Source organism: Monodon monoceros, unplaced genomic scaffold (genome assembly GCF_005190385.1).
Source record: "Monodon monoceros isolate NGI ecotype Baffin Bay Population unplaced genomic scaffold, NGI_Narwhal_1 Super_Scaffold_2, whole genome shotgun sequence".
Lineage (NCBI taxonomy): Eukaryota > Metazoa > Chordata > Mammalia > Artiodactyla > Monodontidae > Monodon > Monodon monoceros.
The window spans coordinates 54,878,133-54,895,218 of record NW_021703776.1 but is presented as its reverse complement, the minus strand read 5'-3'; the positions used below and the strand labels follow the sequence as shown (position 1 = coordinate 54,895,218).

The following is a 17,086-nucleotide window of genomic DNA, read 5'->3' as shown; positions in this document are numbered from 1 at the left end:
AATAAAAATAATCTAGTCATATGGGGAAATAAGTGGTCTGGAGCAAAAATTATAGGAACTGTGGTTTAAGAGGGATCTGAGGCAATCTAGGTTAACCTCCTGGTATCTATTGCTTAATCTGGAGGCGAGAGGAAGATGGTAGAATGTTAGCTCCACCAGAGAAGAAGTCCCTACTGATTTACTCCACGTTTCTAGACAGTGCCTGGCACATAATATGCATTCAACATACACTTGACTGAATGAATACGGCAGCGTTAGACAGAATATGGGAAAGGAGGAAAAATGCATTCGAACTCGGGGGCTTAATTTGAGGGAGAAGGGAGTCGAGAAATTTCCCACTGACAAAACGGAGCATGTCAGGAAGGGGAGCTAGTTCTGGAGGAAAAGTATGATTACTGGAAGTTGTAGTGATCAAAACTGCATTTCTAATATTAGAATTAGAATTTCTAATATTAGTTACCCAATAAGGGGTTATTTATTTAAAGGCCAACCACATTAGCTTACTTGAACATGACCTTCGCCTAGGTTAGCTGGGATGCAAATTCTCTCTAGATTTCCAAGAATTCTCTAACCACGTAAAAATTTTTCTTCCTGGAGGCTGTTCGCACACACTCCTCCCTCTTTCTGCACACAAACGCGAGAAGCAGGTGTTGGCAGAAAAGAAGCCGGCAGCTGAAGGACCAGAGCTAAAATCCAGTCTCTGCCTCAACTGCCGCACCTGCCCCTGTCTTCTGGGCTCCACCAAGGGGAGATTTGGAAGAAGATGACTTAAAGTCACAGGGTGGAAGCAAAACCAGAACAAGGTCAGGAGCTCGTGTCCAACTCTTTAACTCCTGGTTCCGGGTTATTTCTCTGGGGTGCATCTGGCGCCAGCCGCGGAAATACGACCGAGTCTGGGTAAAGGTCGCCAGGTGAAGGGATGATAGCCAGGAGACCTCTACGTTTGTCAAGGTTGACCGTCTCCCTCTAAAAAGGCAAAACGTGCGGCTCAAACAGCATTAAGTCAACCAGCAGGAGACCTGTTACCTTACAGGCTAATGCCCTCGATCCACCCCTCGACTCCGCTCCACCCTCCCCGTCGGCACGCGCATGCACCCTAAGGCCCGAGGTTGACGTCAGCCCCTCCCGGCACAACCTCGGTGTCGTACCTCTAATGGCCTGTCGTAACTGCCCGGAGGGAAAGGCCGGGAGAGGAAGGGCATTCACGCTGTTCCCCTCACAGTACTAGCAGGTATGCGCGCGCGCAGGGTCCTAACTCAGCCCCGGAGACCCGAGCCAATGGGGCGCGGCGACGTCACTACGTATCAGTTCGCCGGGCCGCACGTCAGGAGGGCAGAGGGCGGAGCCAGTTTGGTTGCATTTTCACCCGTACATAGGCGCGGACCGGCGTGTCCTTGGGATTAGAGAGCTGGACGTTTGGCTTGCGAGCGGGGACGGCTTAGTCGTACACGGAGAAAGAACGGTGGGCGCGGGGCGCGGAGGCCACGGCGGGCGAGAAACCGAGCCATGAGGGCGCGCGCCTGCGTGGGGGGTGCGCGGGTGGACTGAGACCCGTGAGCGGGGGCCGGGTGGGGGACAGGGAATGGGGGGCCCCGGACTGCGCCCAGCCCGGCGGGCTACGGCGTGAGGTGGGGCGGGACCCTAATTAGGTCGTGGCGTGGTCTCGGTCAAGGTCCTGAAAGCTCGGAGGCGGCTTGTTCGCGGTTCCTTCCGAGACGCGGGCCCTCCGTTGTCGGGACTGCGGGGCTATGGCAGTGATAGACAAGATTTCCTCTGGAGTGAGGGCGGGAGTTGGGGGACGATGCGCAGCGCGTCACGTCCTCTTTCCAAGAGAGCAAAAGCTGCTGCTCTTCCAAAAAGTCATTACTTTTCCTGGCCACCTGTCGCTCCCCCCCTTAACCTGCTCAGGCACCCCGGAGAGGTAGGTTTCATCACAGTGTCCTTGAAACCGGCTTGGATTGATGACCTCGTGGTCTCCCCCGGGGATCCCAGAGCTGGAGAATGGGCATTACCGGGGAGACCTCAAAAGCCTGCTGCTGGCCTCCCACTCACAGCAAGGCAATTTAGAGGGACCTGAGCAGGCTGAATCAACCATTATCTCCCCTTTTGTAAAAATGTATTTTGCCTTATCTTCAGAGGTGGCTTTAAATTGTAGTATGAATAATTAGACCGCCGTAAAAGTTGGAATTTTGGTGGTTTGGGTTTAATATATTCATAGTTCAGCTTATTCAGATTTGTGACTTTGTGACCTTGATGTCATCTTTTGAAATGGTTTTGAAGTAGGTTCCTAATTTGCTTTCATCACGTATGTCAGCTGGAAAAAAATGCACAAAGTAAGAGCTGTAAGTTCTGTTTGGGGCAAAATGGGGACTAGAGACTGGGAGACAGCATTTCTTTTTTTTTTTTCTCGGCCCCAGCATGCGCTTGTGGGATCTTGGTTCCCCAACCAGAGGTTATTTATCTAAAGGCCTCTTTTGCCAGTTTTTCCCAGACCACAGAGTGCCTCATTCCTGATCTCTACCCTGAACTTTTCAGGATGTGTTGAAGGTCAGCAGCTGCAGTGGCTTGTGCCTTAACGCTTGTAGAGGCAGATGTCAAGTGTCAATTTTTAGTTGACACACACACAGAGACGTGTTTTTAAGGAAGTTCTTCCAGATAGTGTTTTTTGTGTTAAAGAATCTTTTGCAAGTGAACTAAGTAAAACAAAATTCAACCTGGTATATAATGTCATAAGTTTGCAGTGCGTTAGTGGCTGGAGTTGATTGTTGGTTTACACTTTTTTTACTTGGAGAAAAAATTAATTGAGTCTTTCATTTTTAGATTTAAAAATGTGTGATGTTGAGAAGGGCAAGAAGATTTTTGTTCAGAAGTGTGCCCAGTGCCATACTGTGGAAAAGGGAGGCAAGCACAAGACTGGGCCAAATCTCCATGGTCTATTTGGGCGAAAGACAGGTCAGGCTGTCGGATTCTCTTACACAGATGCCAACAAGAACAAAGGTAAGAGGCGGGCCATTGTTAACTAACACAAGCACAAATTGCATGAATGTAACCTTTGGTAAACACTTTTTCAGGAGTGTGACATACTTAACAATACATCCCTCCTTGTTTAGGCATCACCTGGGGAGAGGAAACGCTGATGGAGTATTTGGAGAATCCCAAGAAGTACATCCCTGGAACAAAAATGATCTTCGCTGGCATTAAGAAGAAGTCAGAAAGGGCAGACTTGATAGCTTATCTCAAAAAAGCTACTAATGAGTAATAGTTGGCCACTGCCTTATTTATTATGAAACAGCTGTCTCATGACTTTTTATGTGTACCATATTTAAATTGATCTCATACACTAGAATTCAGGTCATGAATAGCTGATGTAATATTTCTGTCCTGATTTAAATAAGATTGGCTTGTGGCTAAATGAATATGGTCAGCTTTTTGAATTTTGATAGTAATTCTGGTTCAGCAAGTACTGTCAGTGTTTTCCCCTTCTAAAGAGATGATTAAACTTGAATAAGGAATGTTAAACTTTTCAGGGATATGGTGAATGCCTTCTCAAACCCTATAGGAGATTGGTTTTATATTTAGATTTCTATAACTGGTTATATTAATATATTTAAATATTGAGAAGCTCCCTTCACTGTCTCATAGACCAGCAAGATTCACCTTGTGTTTCAAGTTGTGTTCATTCACCTGTTAAGGCAAGGGCTGAAGATACACTGACAATGTCCACTTTATCTTTTTGGTCTTAAATATGCCAATTTAATTAAAATTCTCCATCTAAAATATTGCGTTTTACTTAATGAAGGGCATTTTAGTGTGGTTTATGTATAGCATCAGATAAAGAATATTTAGTACTCACATTTTAAAGATGATCTTTAAGATCAGATGTTTTTAAAATTCACTGTGACATGATAGGTTGGGAAACTTGCTTGTGAATTCTTTACAAAGTCAGACTAAGTTATAATTCAGGATTGTCTTTTAAACAGGTATTCAGAAACAAAACTGTAGAACTACTGTAGGTGTGTGATTGGTAATGATGCTTTTGCCAACTCAGAAGGGTTAAGGTAGAGGAGCTCTATCATTAGCACAGATTTGTAAATTATCTGATCATAAGGCTTGAGAATTAAAAACAAAGTCACAGATCATGATTTTTCTAATGTGCTTGATTTAATGACATACCAAGATGGTTGAAAAATATAATACCTCAAAATACGCAGCATTGTTACTAGTCATAGTACTAGATTGTGTTTACTTGGTCTTCTAGGACAGCCTGCCCTAGAACACTTCAGTAATCCACCCGGTTTCTTTGGCCAGAATGAGCACTGCAGCATTTATGCCAAATGTAGAAAGAAGAATGTGTTTCTGGCCATAGTTTTGTGGTATGTATAGTACATGGTTGTAGTATATGTACTAAATTATTTCATGTATAGTTTGTGCTGTACATGTTTAGAGTAGTCCCTAGAAATTTTATGGAATGGTGAGCTTGGACTAAGCCATAAAGAATACTGAGAGAAATTCTCGGTGGGGGAAGTAAGTCTGTGCTGGTGGTGAGAGCCATCTCTTTGTGTGACAGTGAGGAAACCAGGAAGAAGCCTTATCAACAGTGATGGGGATGAGTAGGTTGGCCTGTAAGGCCTGGCAAAGCACTTTGTAACTTGTGAATCTTATTTTCAGTCATTGGAGAAATGTGAGAAAGCAGTCAGTCTGGAAACATGTGCAGAAACAGTTTGGGGAAGCAAAAGAAAGCCTGCTGTAATTCAGGTGGTATCCAGAGATGGTGTAGCAATTAGCTTCTGAGAGAGTTCTGGACCAATATGGGAAGACATGGAGACCAGGGAACTGATTTATTTCTGTGTTTCCCAAGTCAACTAAGGCCTATGCTGGCAGAGAATTGCTGAGTCCCTGCTGCTTTCTAGGCCAGTTGTACTCAATAAGTGCCTCTAGTGATTTATAAGTTCCTATAGTTAATTCAAAAGAAGGGACATTCCTAGCTGTAAGGGGTGTGTGCTCTCTTAGAAATAAAGAAACCCAAAAAGCTAGCACTGTATAACCCACATGTCTTCATTCCTATTGTCTCTTCATAGGTGGCTTGGTGAGTAGTATCAAAAGTGAGAGCCAGGTGTATTTAAGAAGTGTTTCTTCCAGGTGCCCCCTATATTCTGGATTTTGTCTAGAATAGCACTATCCAATACAACTTTCTGTGATGACAGACTGAATATGTGCTGTCCAGTTAGCCACCAACCAGGTGTAGTTATGGAATTTGGGTAGTGTGGCTACAGAACTGAATTTTCCATTTTATTCAGCTTTAATGAGTTTAGGTTTACGTAGCCACATATGGCGAGAGTGTTAACAGCACAGGTCTAGAACTAGAACCATGCGTGGTCTATAACAAAAGTGCTTCCTCTGAACTCTTTGTTTTCCTAATCTAGGATTCTTACACTAAGTGCCCTTGAACACTGATTCCAATTCCTGTCTCTAAATCTGATATGCTCACCTTTATAATTTTACCATACATTCTACATATTCCATTCATAAGTTGGCAATTTATTTTAGTTAGGTGTTATTCTCATGGTATGTAGGGATGCACCTTTTTGTCATCCTTTTCCTCAAACTTTTCTTGTTTCTTTTTTTCTTTTTTTTTTAATTTATTTTTGGCTGCTCTGGGTTTCCGTTGCTGTGCACGGGCTTTCTCTAGTTGTGGTGAGCGGGGGCTACTCTTCATTGCGGTGCACGGGCTTCTCATTGCGGTGGGTTCTCTTGTTGCGGAGCACGGGCTTCAGTAGTTGTGGCTCATAGGCTCTAGAGCTCAGGCTCAGTAGTTGTGGCACACAGGCTTAGTTGCTCCGTGGCATGTGGGATCTTCTCGGACCAGGGCTCAAACCCCCGTGTTCCCTGCATTGGCAGGCGGATTCTTAACCATTGCACCACCAGGGAAGTCCCTCTTCAGTTTCTTTATAGACATTATATTGTACATTTTCGCTTTAACCCCTAAAGATTGTTGTAAATTGAAAAGGGTGTGATGAAATTCACATGCTGTCTATGAAGAGACCTTAGCAGTGGCTCGCCCTCCCCAGTTGACTAGGCTAAAGCTATTTCATTTCATTCAAGGTCACACAAGAGTAAACCAAAACCAACTTAGCTACAACTTAGCTTCATTTCTAGTGATGAGGTCTTTTGGCTCTTCATATTAGAGTACCTTGAGATACCAAGTAAGATTGCTGAGCACAGAATAAGAGGGGCTATTATGGTACAGTTCATACAGGCAAGGCTGATACCTATATGAACTAAAGTTGGCTATTTTAGTCACATTAGAGGTCTCAGTATTGGAACTGGAAGAGATCTTAGAGATTCTTAGAATCCAGCTGTACTATTATACAGATGAGAGGTGAAATTAACCTTTTTTAGGCTCAGGGAACTATGGGAACTACTCAATTGAGCTGGACCACTAACAGGACCTTGTAGTCCAACCTAGCAAATCACAGAGCAAGGGAACTGAGGCATATGGCAGATACCTGGGTTTGGAGAGGAATAGGGTTAGTAACACCTATTAGTAACTCAGTCCTGAAACACCCCTACAGTGAGCTGTGACACCTTCCTCTTGAGGGGCTGAGGTATGCTGTGGGCAGGAGGCAAGTAGCCTGGGGTGGGACATAGCCCATACCCTTTCCAGAGTGTTGCTCCCTTCCCACATGTGAGGAGCCCTCCTGCCTGGGAGCTTACTTGAGGGGTTCTGGACCCAAAGTGACCATAGTCAGGTGCTCTTGCTCCAGTGACCTGGTCACAAAGTCCTCACTTAGGGGAGGGGAGCATGCCCTGCCTCCTTTTCCATCCTTCTGGATTTGTTACCATTTTTCTTGCACTCAACACCTGCCAATAAAGATTGTCTACACTGTAAAATAGATAGCTAATGGGAAGTAGCCGCATAGCACAGGGAGACCAGCTTGGTGCTTTGTGACCACCTAGAGGGGTGGGATAGGGAGGGTGGGAGGGAGACGCAAGAGGGAGGGGATATGGGGATATATGTATACGTATAGCTGATTCACTTTATTATAAAGCAGAAACTAACACACCATTGTAAAGCAATTCTACTTCAATAAAGATGTTAAAAAACTGTATACTAAGAAAGATTAAAGAAGTAAAAAAAAAAACCACATTATTTACACTGGAAAAAACTAGCTGAGTGACATAGCTGAAACCACCACCAAGATACTTCGACCACAGTTTGGTCTTAGTCTAACCCCATTTTACCGGACATACTAATGGGCTGCTTCCTTTTTGCTCTTTCTTTTTTTTTTGCTGCACGCGGGCCTCCCACTGCTGTGGCCTCTCCTGTTGCGGAGCACAGGCTCTGGACGCGCAGGCTCAGCGGCCATGGCTCACGGGCCCAGGCGCTCCGCGGCATGTGGGATCCTTCCGGACTGGGGCACGAACCCGTGTCCCCTGCATCGGCAGGCGGACTCCCAACCACTGCGCCACCAGGGAAGCCGTTGCTCTTTGTTTATTCATTAGAAATGTGCCTGTGTTCACATTGGTGCCATTAAATATGTGTCTATAGCTGGAAGTGTCCTTTGAAAAACGACCATTGGACTAGTTAATTTTATTTGTGGTGTAACAAAGAATGCTGGGTTTGGGATTGGAAAATATGTGTTTAGAGTAGGGGTCAGTAAGCAGCCCATTGTCCCAAAGTTTTTGTAAATAAAACTTTATTGGAACATGGCCACATTTATTCATTTATGTCTTATCTAGGGCTGCTTTTGTGCTACAACATCAGAATTGAGTAGCTGCAACAGACTATGGCCCACAAAGCCTAAAATAGTGACTGGTGCTCACAGAAGTTCTCGGCCCCTGGTTTAGAGCTTTGCAGTTACTTTTTTTCTGCCATCTGGAGAATAGGAATAACCTGTACCTCATAAAATTGCTGTTGAGCGTTCACTGAGTGGCATCTGAAAGCTCTTAACTGGTAAGCACTGAAATAATTTGTTTATTTTATATCCTCATCAAATTCCTTGAAAGTGGAAAATTCACATAGTGGAAAATTAGGTTAGCAGTTACCTAATTGTTGTGTCTAGCTTTCTTTTCTATTCTCAAATGGCTCTGATGACTCTAGGACATTTGACACCCTAGACTGCTCTTATTTTTTCTACCTCCCTCATTTATATTAATTTCACATACTCATGGAATAAAATACATAGGCATCATAAAACCTGTATACACATATAGCTGTAACTGTCTGTTAGTAATCCAAATCAGCATGGCATTTTACCCAAATTCTAGTCCCATCACTAAATTGCTTTATAGTTATAATGTATATTCACATTTCATTTCATCCTCACTAACTCATAAGGTATGTGAAACAAGAATTGTCCCTATTTTATAGCTAAGTAAATAGGCTCAGGTTGTTACTGCCAAAGGTCACACACAGGTACCTTACCTTGGTAGTATCACGTGTACTGACACTGCCTTTTCATGGTTACGAAACTTCATATTAGGTGAGTCATCTCTATTAGCCTCTTTTTTTTTTTTTTTAATTTATTTTTGGCTACGTTGGGTCTTCATTTGCTGCTCGCAGGCTTTCTCTAGTTGTGGCGAGCAGGGGCCCCTCTTCATGGTGACAGGCGGGCTTTTCATTGCGGTGGCTTCTCGTTGCAGAGCACGGGCTCTAGGCACACAGACTTCAGTAGTTGTGGCACGTGGGCTCAGTAGTTGTGGCTCTCAGGCTATAGAGCATAGGCTCAGTAGTTGTGGCACACGGGCTTAGTTGCTCTGCGGCATGTGGGTACTTCCCGGACCAGGGCTCGAACCTGTGTCCCCTGCATCGGCAGGCAGATTCTTAGCCACTGCACCACCAGGGAAGTCCCTATTAGCCTCTTTATATAACTCCCACACCTCCTTTTGTTGCTAAAGACAGGGCCTTTAGCACTAGGCCTCTGCACTAATGCAGCCCTCACAAGTGGAGCCTACATGTTCTTCACACTGTCCACAGCAGAGGCTTTGTGGTCTTGGTATCTTCCAGATCTGCATTCTCCATTTCCACAGCTGATCTGGGTACTGTTTGAGAAAATCACACACTTCTATTGATTGCACCCCTGTAAACTTATCTTTGATTCAACTGAATCAGCAGAAACCCTATGCAATTGTCCTTTTATATATTCATTCTCTCCCTGTTTTCCTCGTGGTTAATTTAGAAGGTCATCATGCTCCTCAAGCTTGTATCACTGGTCTCCCCTGCTCTCACAGCAGATGACCTTGCCTCCCATTTCAGATAGGAATTTTCTACTTCCTGAATACAAGGAAGGTTTTTGTCAAAACCTTTGAACTTCACAGAACTTCGTTCTGTGAAGTTCTAGGCATCATAAAACCTTTTGTCCCTACCTTCAACAATGTTGTTCTTAATTCAGATATGATTCAGAATGTTCAGTTACATCGAAACGTAGCTCCAGATGTTACAGATGCCCCAGCATGGTCAATCTAACACCCATTCCCAACCCCCTTGTCCTCTGCCTCCCTCTCCCATAGAAAATGAAAGATATAAATGCTTGCTTTCATTTCAGTGCAGGAACTTTGCATTGGGAGCTACACTCCAACAGAACAAGTTCACTGCCTCAGTTCTGGAAATTATGGCTTTTCTTATTCAGTTTATAAGTTTAATGAAATTCGGGATACCTACCTGAATCAGGCAGGGGTAATACGTCTGGACCAAGAGATGACAAATCTTTTCCAGTTTGGGATAATAGGGGAAATCTGTAGATTTCTGAGTCACCTGCCTATGGTATGAGTTGGGGCGTACCGTATTGTCTGTAAGACAAGAATTTCTTGTTCTTTTTACTGGTTAATGTTGGAAGACAGCCTAAGGGTCTGATTTCTCTGTTGATGCTGCTTAACAGAATCGTAGACACATTAGCTCTTCTCTGCCTTAAGTTTCCTCATCTGCAAACTGACCTTAATTATATTAGTCCTTAGGGTTATTGTGAAGCATACACAAGTGAATGTGCTTGGCGTGTTGCCTTGCACTCAGTAAATCCTTAAATGTTAGCTAATTTTGAACTGGTTGGACAGGGCAATTTGTCAAATTAACAGTTGGGCAGATTGCATGGAAGGGAGAGGACGCTTACTGGAATGACTTTTTTAACTGAAGTGATTTAGTGGGAGAGAAGTGCCTGGAATTAGAGATTTATATCCATGACTCAGGTCCATAATTCTAATAACTCACTCATTAGGTGATGTCTCATTCTCTGTTAGTGACCAGGACCAAGAATCAATGAAGTACAACCTTCACCAATGCCATTTACTTTGAGAGTTTTTTTGAGACATTTGGTCAAAAGGTTAAGTGGGCACCTAATTTTCATAGACTCATCATCTAAATATGTCTAACTTTTCCAGTAACCTAACAGACATTGTTTTGTTTTGTTTTGTTTTTTTGCGGTACGCGGGCCTCTTACCGGTGCGGCCCCTCCCGCCGCGGAGCACAGGCTCCGGACGCGCAGGTCCAGTGGCCACGGCCCACGGGCCCAGCCGCTCCGCGGCACGCGGGATCCTCCCGGACCAGGGCACGAACCCGTGCCCCCCGCATCGGCAGGCAGAATCCCAACTGCTGCGCCACCAGGGAAGCCCAACAGACATAGTTTTTAATACTGTATTTACTAGGATTATGCCAGCCCTAGCCAACTTGTCCTGAACCTTTGAGGGTAATCTCAAGAAAGGAGATATATCAATATGGAAATACATGCATTAGAGGCAGTTTAGAGTAGGAAATGTTTAGGAGGTTGGCTCCAGCCCACCACTATTCCCTGTCCCAGAAAGATTTATCTGTAGGCTTAATCCAGGTGATAGCAGAGTCCACCTGTAAGCTTCTTACCTCGCAATGGTTGCTAACTTGTCTTGAGTAATATTCAGTAGTTATAGGGCTAAAGAATGTTGGTTCTGGAAACGAGCACCTCATATAATTCTTGGATGGGGCATGTGTGATATAAGAAAATATCACTATGCTAGCCAAACAAACACTGTATGCTGTGTACACAGGTTAGAGACTGGGAAGAGATCTATGAGAAAGATTTTTAACTTACAAGCCTCCTGAATCAGACTAGGTTAGGAGACTTAATTTTTTTGGTATGCACATAATAATATTAAGGGGAAAAAAAGATATTTAAAGAACCAATGCTTACAAATAAATAACCTAAATTTACACCTAAAGGAACCAGAAAAAGGAGAACAAACAAAACCCAAAGTTAGTAGAAGGAAAGAAGTAATAAAGATCAGAGCAGATATAATGAAATAGAGACAGAAAGAGAGGAAGAAAGAAAGAAAGAAACTAAGAGTTGGTTCTTTGAAAAGATAAACAAAATTGATAAACCTTTAGCCAGACTCATCCTTAAAAAAGAAAGAGGACCCAAGTAAAATCAAGAATGAATGAGAAGCCTCTTTCGACTGACACCACAGAAATATAAAGGGTCATAAGAGATGATCATGAACAACTATACACCAATAAAATGGACAACTGAGAAGAAATGGATAAATTCCTAGAAATATACAAACTCTCAAGACCAAGTCAGGAGGAAGTAGAAAATATGAACAGACCAATTACCAGTAATGAAATTGAATCAGTAATTAAAAAAAGAAAAACAAAAATACTCCTAATGAGCAGAAGTCCAGGACCAGATGGCTTTACAGGTGACTTCTACCAAACACTTAAAGAAGAGTTAATTCATCCTTCTCAAACTATTCTGGAAAGTTGAAGAGGAAGAAATGCTTCCAAATTCATTCAATGAGATCAGCATCACCCTGATACCAAAACCAGACAAAGCTGTAAAAAAAAAAAAAAAAAAAAAAAATTACAGGTCAATATCATGGATGAACATAGATGCAAAATTCAACAAAATATTAGCAAACTGAACTCAACAATACAGTAAAAGGATCATATACAATGATCACGTGGGATTTATTACAGGGATGCAAGGTTGGTTCAATATATGCAAATAAATCAATGGGATACACCACATTAACAAAATGGAGAATAAAAATCACATGGTCCTCTCAATAAATGTCAAAATTAAACATCCATTCATGATAAAAACTCATCTAAGTGGGTATAGAGGGAACATATCTCAACAAAATAAAGGCCGTTTATGACAAACCCACACCTAACATCACAATAGTGAAAAGCTAAAAGCCTTTCCTCTAAATTCAGGAACAAGACAAGGGTGCCTGCTTTCACCATTTCTATTTAACAGTATTGGAAGTCCTAGCCACAGCAATCAGATAAGTAAAAGAAAGAAAAGGCATCCAAACTGTAAGGAAAGAAGTAAAACTCACTATTTGCAGATGATGATACTATATCTAGAAAATCCTAAAGATGTCACCAAAAAACTGTTAGAACTAATAAATGAATTAAGTGAAGTTGCAGGGTACAAAATTAATATACAGAAATCTGTTGCATTGCTATACACTAACAATGAACTGGTAGAAGGAAAAAATAAGAAAACAGTCCTACTTACAATTGCATCAAAAAGAATAAAATACCTAGGAATAAATCTGACCAAGGAGGTAAAAGACCTGTACTTGGAAAACTGTAAGACATTGATGAAAGAAATTGAAGACAACACAAATATATACTGTGCTCATGGATTGGAAGAATTAATATTGTTAACATGACCATACTACCCAAGGCAATCTAGAGAGTCAATACAATCCCTATCAAAATACCAGTGACATTTTCCACAGAACTAGACCAAATTCTAAAATTTGTGTGAAAACCTAAAAGACCCCAAGTTGTTTTGTCTTTCTCAAAACAACCTTGAGAAAGAACAAAGCTGGAGATATCACACTCCCTGATTTCAATATTACAAAGCTACAGTCATTGAAACAGTATGGTCCTGGCACAAAAACAGACCCATTGATCAATGGAACAGAATAGAGAGTCCAGAAATGAACCCACACTTATATGGGCAATTAATCTATAACAAAGAAGGCAGAATATGCAATGGGGAAAAGACAGCCTCTTCAATAAGTGGCATTGGGAAAACTGGACAACTACATGTAAAAGAACCAAATTGGATTACTTTCTCACACTATACACAAAAGTAAACTCAAAATGGATTAAAGATTTAAATGTAAGACCTGAAACCATAAAACTTCTAGAAGAAAACAAGCAGTATGCTCTTTGACATCAGTCTTAATATTCTTTTGGAAATGTCTCCTAAGGCAAAGGCAACAAAAACAAAAGCAAGTGGGACAACGTCAAACTAAAAAGCTTTTGCACAGCAAAGGAGACTGTTAACAAAACGAAAAGGTTACCTACTGAATGGGAGAAGGTATTTGCAAAGGATATATCTGATAAGATGTTAATATCCAAAATATACAAATAACTTATACAACTCAACATAAAAAAAAAAAAACCCAACTTGATTGAAAAATGGGCAAAGGACTTGAATAGGCATGTTTCCAAAGAAGACTTACAGATGGGCAACAGGTGCATGAAAAGATGCTCAACATCACTAATCATCAGGTAAATGCAAATCAAAACCACATTGAGATAACACCTCACACCTGTCAGAATAGCTATTATCAAAAACACAAGAAATAGCAAGTGTTGGGGAAGGATGTGGAGAAAAGGGAACGTGTGTGTTGTTAGTGGGAGTGTAAGTTGGTGCAGCCACTATGGAAAACAGTATGGAGTTTCCTCAAAAAATTATAAAATGGAAATACCATATGACCCAGCAATTCCACTTCTGGATATTTTTCTGAAGAAAACAGAAATGCTAATTTGAAAAAATATATGCGCCCCTATATTCACTGAAGCATTATTTACAATAGCCAACATATGGAAGCAACCTAAGTGTCCATAAGTAAATGAATGGATAGAGAAGATGTGCTATAGCTACACAATGGAATATTACTCAGCCATAAAAAAGAGTGAAATCTTGCTATTTGTGAAAATATGAATAGGCCTAGAGGGTATTATGCTAAGTGAAATGTCAGAGAAAGACACATACCATATGATTTGACTTATATGTGAAATCTAAAAAACAAAACAAATGGACAAACATAGTAAAACAAACATCATAAATACAGAGAACAAACAGGTGGTTGTCAGAAGTCGGGTGGGGGATGAGTGAAATAAGTGAGGGAGATTAAGAGGTACAGACTTCCAGTTACAAAATAAATGAGCCACAGGGATGAAATGAATGGCATGGGGATGTAGTCAGTATAATGTAATATCTTTGTATGGTGGCAGATGGTAACTAGACTTATCATGGTGATCATTTAGTAATGTATAGAAATAATCAAATCACTCTGTTGTACACCTGGAACTAACACAGTGTTGTAGGTCAATTATACTTCAAAAACAGAACAAAAATTTGCATAAAGTAAGATTTAAGAATTACTAATAGATTTTGCTGTCCATACTCCTCTTTTCCTTATCACCACAGAGAAATGATGAGCTAACTGGTTTTTCAATGGGAGTGGGACTACGGAGACTCTATTAAGGATAAGTAGTAGAATGTTAGAGAAAAACAACACCAGAAGCTGTTTCTTAACTCCAGAATATGGAATAAAAATATTTTGCTTTCAAAAAAAAGAAGAATCAGTGCTTAGTGGGAAAAGACAGGAAGGGCCTGCCGTTTTCACCACTTCTCAACCTACTATCTCTCAAGATAGGTAATGAAGAAGGGCCTTTTGTATCATAAAGCAAGGTCTTGAGTACTCTTTTTTAGCATAATAAAACAAAATGTAGGCTGTAATATATGCCAGGTTCTTTTTGTAGCTATCATGCCTGAAGATTTTGATAGCTTTCTTCTATTTTCCACCCTAAAGTTAATCAAGCAGGTCACAACCAAGCCCTATATTATTAGTAAATACGAAAAATTCAGGAAAGGTATGTGATTTTTTAAAAAATTATTTATTTATTTTATTTTTGGCTGTGTTGAATCATCGTTGCTGCACGCTGGCTTTCTCTGGTTGTGGTGAGTGGGGGCTACTCTTTGTTGCGGTGCACGGGCTTCTCATTGCAGTGGCTTCTCGTTGCAGAACACAGGCTCTAGGCACACGGGCTCAGTAGTTGTGGCTTGCAGGATCTAGAGCGCAGGCTCAGCAGTTGTGGCGCATGGGCTTAGTTGCTCCACGGCATGTGGGCTCTTCCCGGACCAGAGCTCGAGCCCACGTCCCCTGCATTGGCAGGCAGATTATCAGCCACTGCGCCAGCAGGGAAGCCCAGTATGTGATTTTCTAATGGATCCTCTCAGGGGGAGCAGTTGCCCCCTCTACCCAAGCCGATTCTCCAGCAGAATACCTTGAAAGTGGAGAGGTAATGCTTTTCTTTGGCCTTCTTCACAGCAGGTGCCATATCTAAATCCACTTTCTTTTTGAATTCATTGGAAGACGGGGAACTGCCCTTCAGGACACAGCCACAAGCTCCCTACTTTTGGTTCCTCTCCTATTTCACTGAACATTCCTTCTTAACCTCATTTGTAGGTTTCTTTTTGTCCACTCTGGAAGAGACTTTTTGCCTCCTTGATATCCGCTTTCCTCTTCACTTCTAGTAACAGAACCTTGGTTATTTTTATTTTTATTTTTTTTGGGTGGTAATGGACCTATAAAAGACTACACTGTCCAACTTCCCTAGGTGTGGTCAGTGAGTCAATTGAAAGTGAGTCACATGGGACTTCTGGGAAGAGCAGACTCAGCTAGGAGAACTGCACTTTCATCCCGTTTCTTCCTGCCTAGAACCTGGATGGGATTGCAGAACTCCTCTGGCAGTCATCTTGGCTTGCACAATTGAGGATGGAGCTATGCACCTGAGAATGGCAGAGCAGAAAGATAGGTGGAACTGGTGTATAGGTGATCTGGTGAAGCTGCCATACTAGTCCAGACTTCTTTAACAATTTAATAAACGTCTTTCTTATTTAAGCCATTGTTGTTTGTTTCTGTTCCATGCAGCTGATTCTAATCCTAGCTGATACACCCACTCCTTATGTTATCAAACCAGGTTCATTTGCCCAACTCGCAGCAAGCCAAATACTGAGACGCCAAGGTTTGCAGCAGAGAAACGATTTATACACAAGGCAGCCAAGCGAGGAGACGGGAGAACAAGTCTTAAATCCACTTTCATGAAGGTGAGGAGCTCAGGCTACTTACAGCATAAGGAAGCAGGGTGGTCTGAGGTGTGGGGAAAGATGATTAAAGGTAAGAAAAATGTACAGTAATTGGGGTTCTGTACAGACATATCTGAGTTACATGCTTCTTCATGGGATGCATGTTCAGAAAATGGTGGCATTTACATGTTCTGAGGGTGAAGTTTTTGGCCTTCTGATGTCAAAAGGTTATCCACTGGACAGTCACCCAGTCCATGGTCTCGACTGGTTTGATCTGGGCAAGGCAAGCTCTGTGTTCCTGAAAAACAATTTGAGCAACTGTTACTATAGTGACTCATATATCAGAGGTGTTATCTGTAGGAGGTGATTTAAGGAGTCTTGTGATATATTGTCTAAGCTACATGAAGCTTGAAGGGTATGCAGTCTGCAAGAACAATTGAGGCAAGCTTGATTGAGGACAGGTTACAAGATATTTATCAAGCAAGTTATGATTTAAGGGATCTGATGACCTCCCTCAGTTTCACTTATATAATATTAGTGTTCCCCAAAGTTATGCCTTTCTTTACGTTTTGTCCCCTTGGCAATATCCACACCCATGACGTTAGCACACACATGCCAGTGACTTCATAGCTATATCTGTAGTCCAAATACCCTTGAGCTCAAAAGCCTTATACTCAACTGCCTTTTAGACATCTCTATTTGGGTCCCCCCAACACCCCACCCAGACATTGTGGTTGGCTGAATAAGGGCCTCCTCCAGATAGGTCCATGCCTTAATCCCTGGAACCTATCATAAAAGTGACTTTACAACTGTGATGAAGTTAAGGATGCTGATATGGAGAGTTTATCCTGGATTATTCAGGTGGGCTTGATGAGTCAGAGAAGAAGGCAATGTAGCAATGGAAGCAGAGACTGGAGTGATGTGGGCACAACCAAGAATGCTGGCAGCCTCTAGAAGCTAGAAGAGACAAGGAATGGATTCCCCTTTTGAATCTCATAAGGAAC

General features: G+C 42.1%; 1 protein-coding gene across 2 annotated transcripts; it reads left to right on the top strand.

Annotated features, from left to right (window-relative positions):
• Positions 1 to 1,340: 1,340 nt before the first annotated feature.
• LOC114901722 (cytochrome c) lies at positions 1,341 to 16,239 on the top strand. 2 transcript variants are annotated; one of them, XR_003795265.1, is made up of 4 exons: positions 1,341 to 1,462; positions 2,821 to 2,997; positions 3,111 to 4,373; positions 15,977 to 16,239. XR_003795265.1 is itself a non-coding variant. In XM_029233815.1 (3 exons), the coding sequence occupies exons 2-3, from the start codon at positions 2,829 to 2,831 to the stop codon at positions 3,257 to 3,259; spliced, it is 318 nt and encodes a 105-aa protein (XP_029089648.1). In that variant the 5' UTR covers positions 1,342 to 1,462; positions 2,821 to 2,828; the 3' UTR covers positions 3,260 to 4,134. The 2 variants fall into 2 exon arrangements, 1 of the variants encoding a protein (XP_029089648.1); XM_029233815.1 differs by lacking the exon at positions 15,977 to 16,239 and having other exon boundaries at positions 1,342 to 1,462; positions 3,111 to 4,134.
• Positions 16,240 to 17,086: the final 847 nt, after the last annotated feature.

Excerpts from the sequence above, each read along its gene's own strand:
- LOC114901722 (XM_029233815.1), top strand. The coding sequence starts at position 2,829 with ATGTGTGATGTTGAGAAGGGCAAGAAGATTTTTGTTCAGAAGTGTGCC. Across the intron at positions 2,998-3,110 it reads AGATGCCAACAAGAACAAAG|GCATCACCTGGGGAGAGGAA; the intron begins GTAAGAGGCGGG and ends CTCCTTGTTTAG.